The following is a 1,418-nucleotide window of genomic DNA, read 5'->3' as shown; positions in this document are numbered from 1 at the left end:
AAATGAAGGAGAACATATTTGTTCATTTGTTTGTTTGTTTGTTTCTACAAGAGCTTTGTGTGATTTGATAAGTATCTGAGGCTGAGACCACAGGACAGTAAAACATGATTTTTGGGCTTCATTTCTGTACTGAACAGTCATTTCAGATTAGCTAGTAAATAACAATTAGCTAATGCTGTTCATGAGACTAAAGTCATATCACTTTGGTAATGTAAATATAATATGGCCAATATTATAGTTATTATATTAATCATTATTAGCTATTACAGCAGTGAACATGAACTCTGTGTCAAATACTGAGCTTCAGTACAGATTCAAGTTGCAGTTATTTACATGTCTTATCACCTTAAATCTTCACTTAAATACAAGTATCTGTGACAGTGTATATATAGATGTATTATATATAAGAGACAAATATTGTTCTTTTAATATGTTGGCATTACTAAATTTGGCTCAATGCTTATATATGTGTGGAAGAAGCAAATGTACGAGAGGAAGGCCATCCGCAAGAAGAGGGAGTTGACAAACCTGGGGAAGCCCAAACGTCCTCGCTCTCCTTTCAACATCTTCATGTCGGAGCACTTTGAGGAGGCTAAAGGAATTACGTCTCAGGCTAAGATGAAGTCGCTGTTGGAGGACTGGAGGAATCTCTTCAGCCATCAGAAACAGGTCTACACGCAGCTCGCTGAGGATGACAAGATTCGCTACAAGAATGAGATGAAGTCGTGGGAGGACCACATGGTGGACATCGGGAGAGAAGACCTGATCCGAGAGCGGACCCTGTCTACGAAGAAGAAACCTGCTGCGCGAGCCAAGAAGGTAGCAACGAAGGTAACAAAGAAGGCAACAACGAAGGTGTAATAACTGTAATAACTGTTTCTGATAGAATGAAGAGTAGACTGATATATTAAATATTCCTTTATTGGGTGAGAAAATCAGACCATGTCATAACTGCTTTAAGTCATACAGAATAGATATCAGAGCCTTAAACAGGCTGACTTCTGCTAAATGGGTTAAACTGGGCACAAAGTATACAAACACATAACATCCTTATAGAATATGATGTAACACTATAGATCAACTTACCTCAGAATATATAAAGCATATAAACAATTACAGCAATATGATAGAACAAACACAGCAGTGCTACTAATCCAAAATACTCAAAGCTTCATAGAACTGAAACAAACATTTATTTTTAGCTCCATTCTGCTGCTGATACATACTTTAGGTTTCTGAACATTAAACTTGTTGCTGCCTTTCATAGTGTGTAACTTGAAGGCCCTGAGTACTTTCTCCCACACTGAAAACACTGGAATGATCAAATTATTTGAACATTACCTAATAAGACTGATTCAGGACAGACAGTTAGTTATTTTAAACTTTTCTAGCAGTCCTTCACAAACAGGGAACAGTCT

The 1,418-nt window shown here is 37.2% G+C and overlaps 1 protein-coding gene across 1 annotated transcript; it reads left to right on the top strand.

Annotated features, from left to right (window-relative positions):
• The first annotated feature begins 456 nt into the window (after positions 1-456).
• LOC148102882 (transcription factor A, mitochondrial-like) lies at positions 457-861 on the top strand. Its single transcript, XM_087840402.1, has one exon. It carries the CDS (start codon positions 457-459, stop codon positions 859-861), a length of 405 nt encoding a protein of 134 aa, XP_087696528.1.
• The last annotated feature ends 557 nt before the right edge of the window (positions 862-1,418 follow it).

This window comes from Neolamprologus brichardi, chromosome 4 (genome assembly GCF_056152115.1).
Source record: "Neolamprologus brichardi isolate AB-2024 chromosome 4, ASM5615211v1, whole genome shotgun sequence".
Lineage (NCBI taxonomy): Eukaryota > Metazoa > Chordata > Actinopteri > Cichliformes > Cichlidae > Neolamprologus > Neolamprologus brichardi.
The sequence above is the reverse complement of the archived record's forward strand: the minus strand, read 5'-3'. Positions and strand labels throughout refer to the sequence as shown.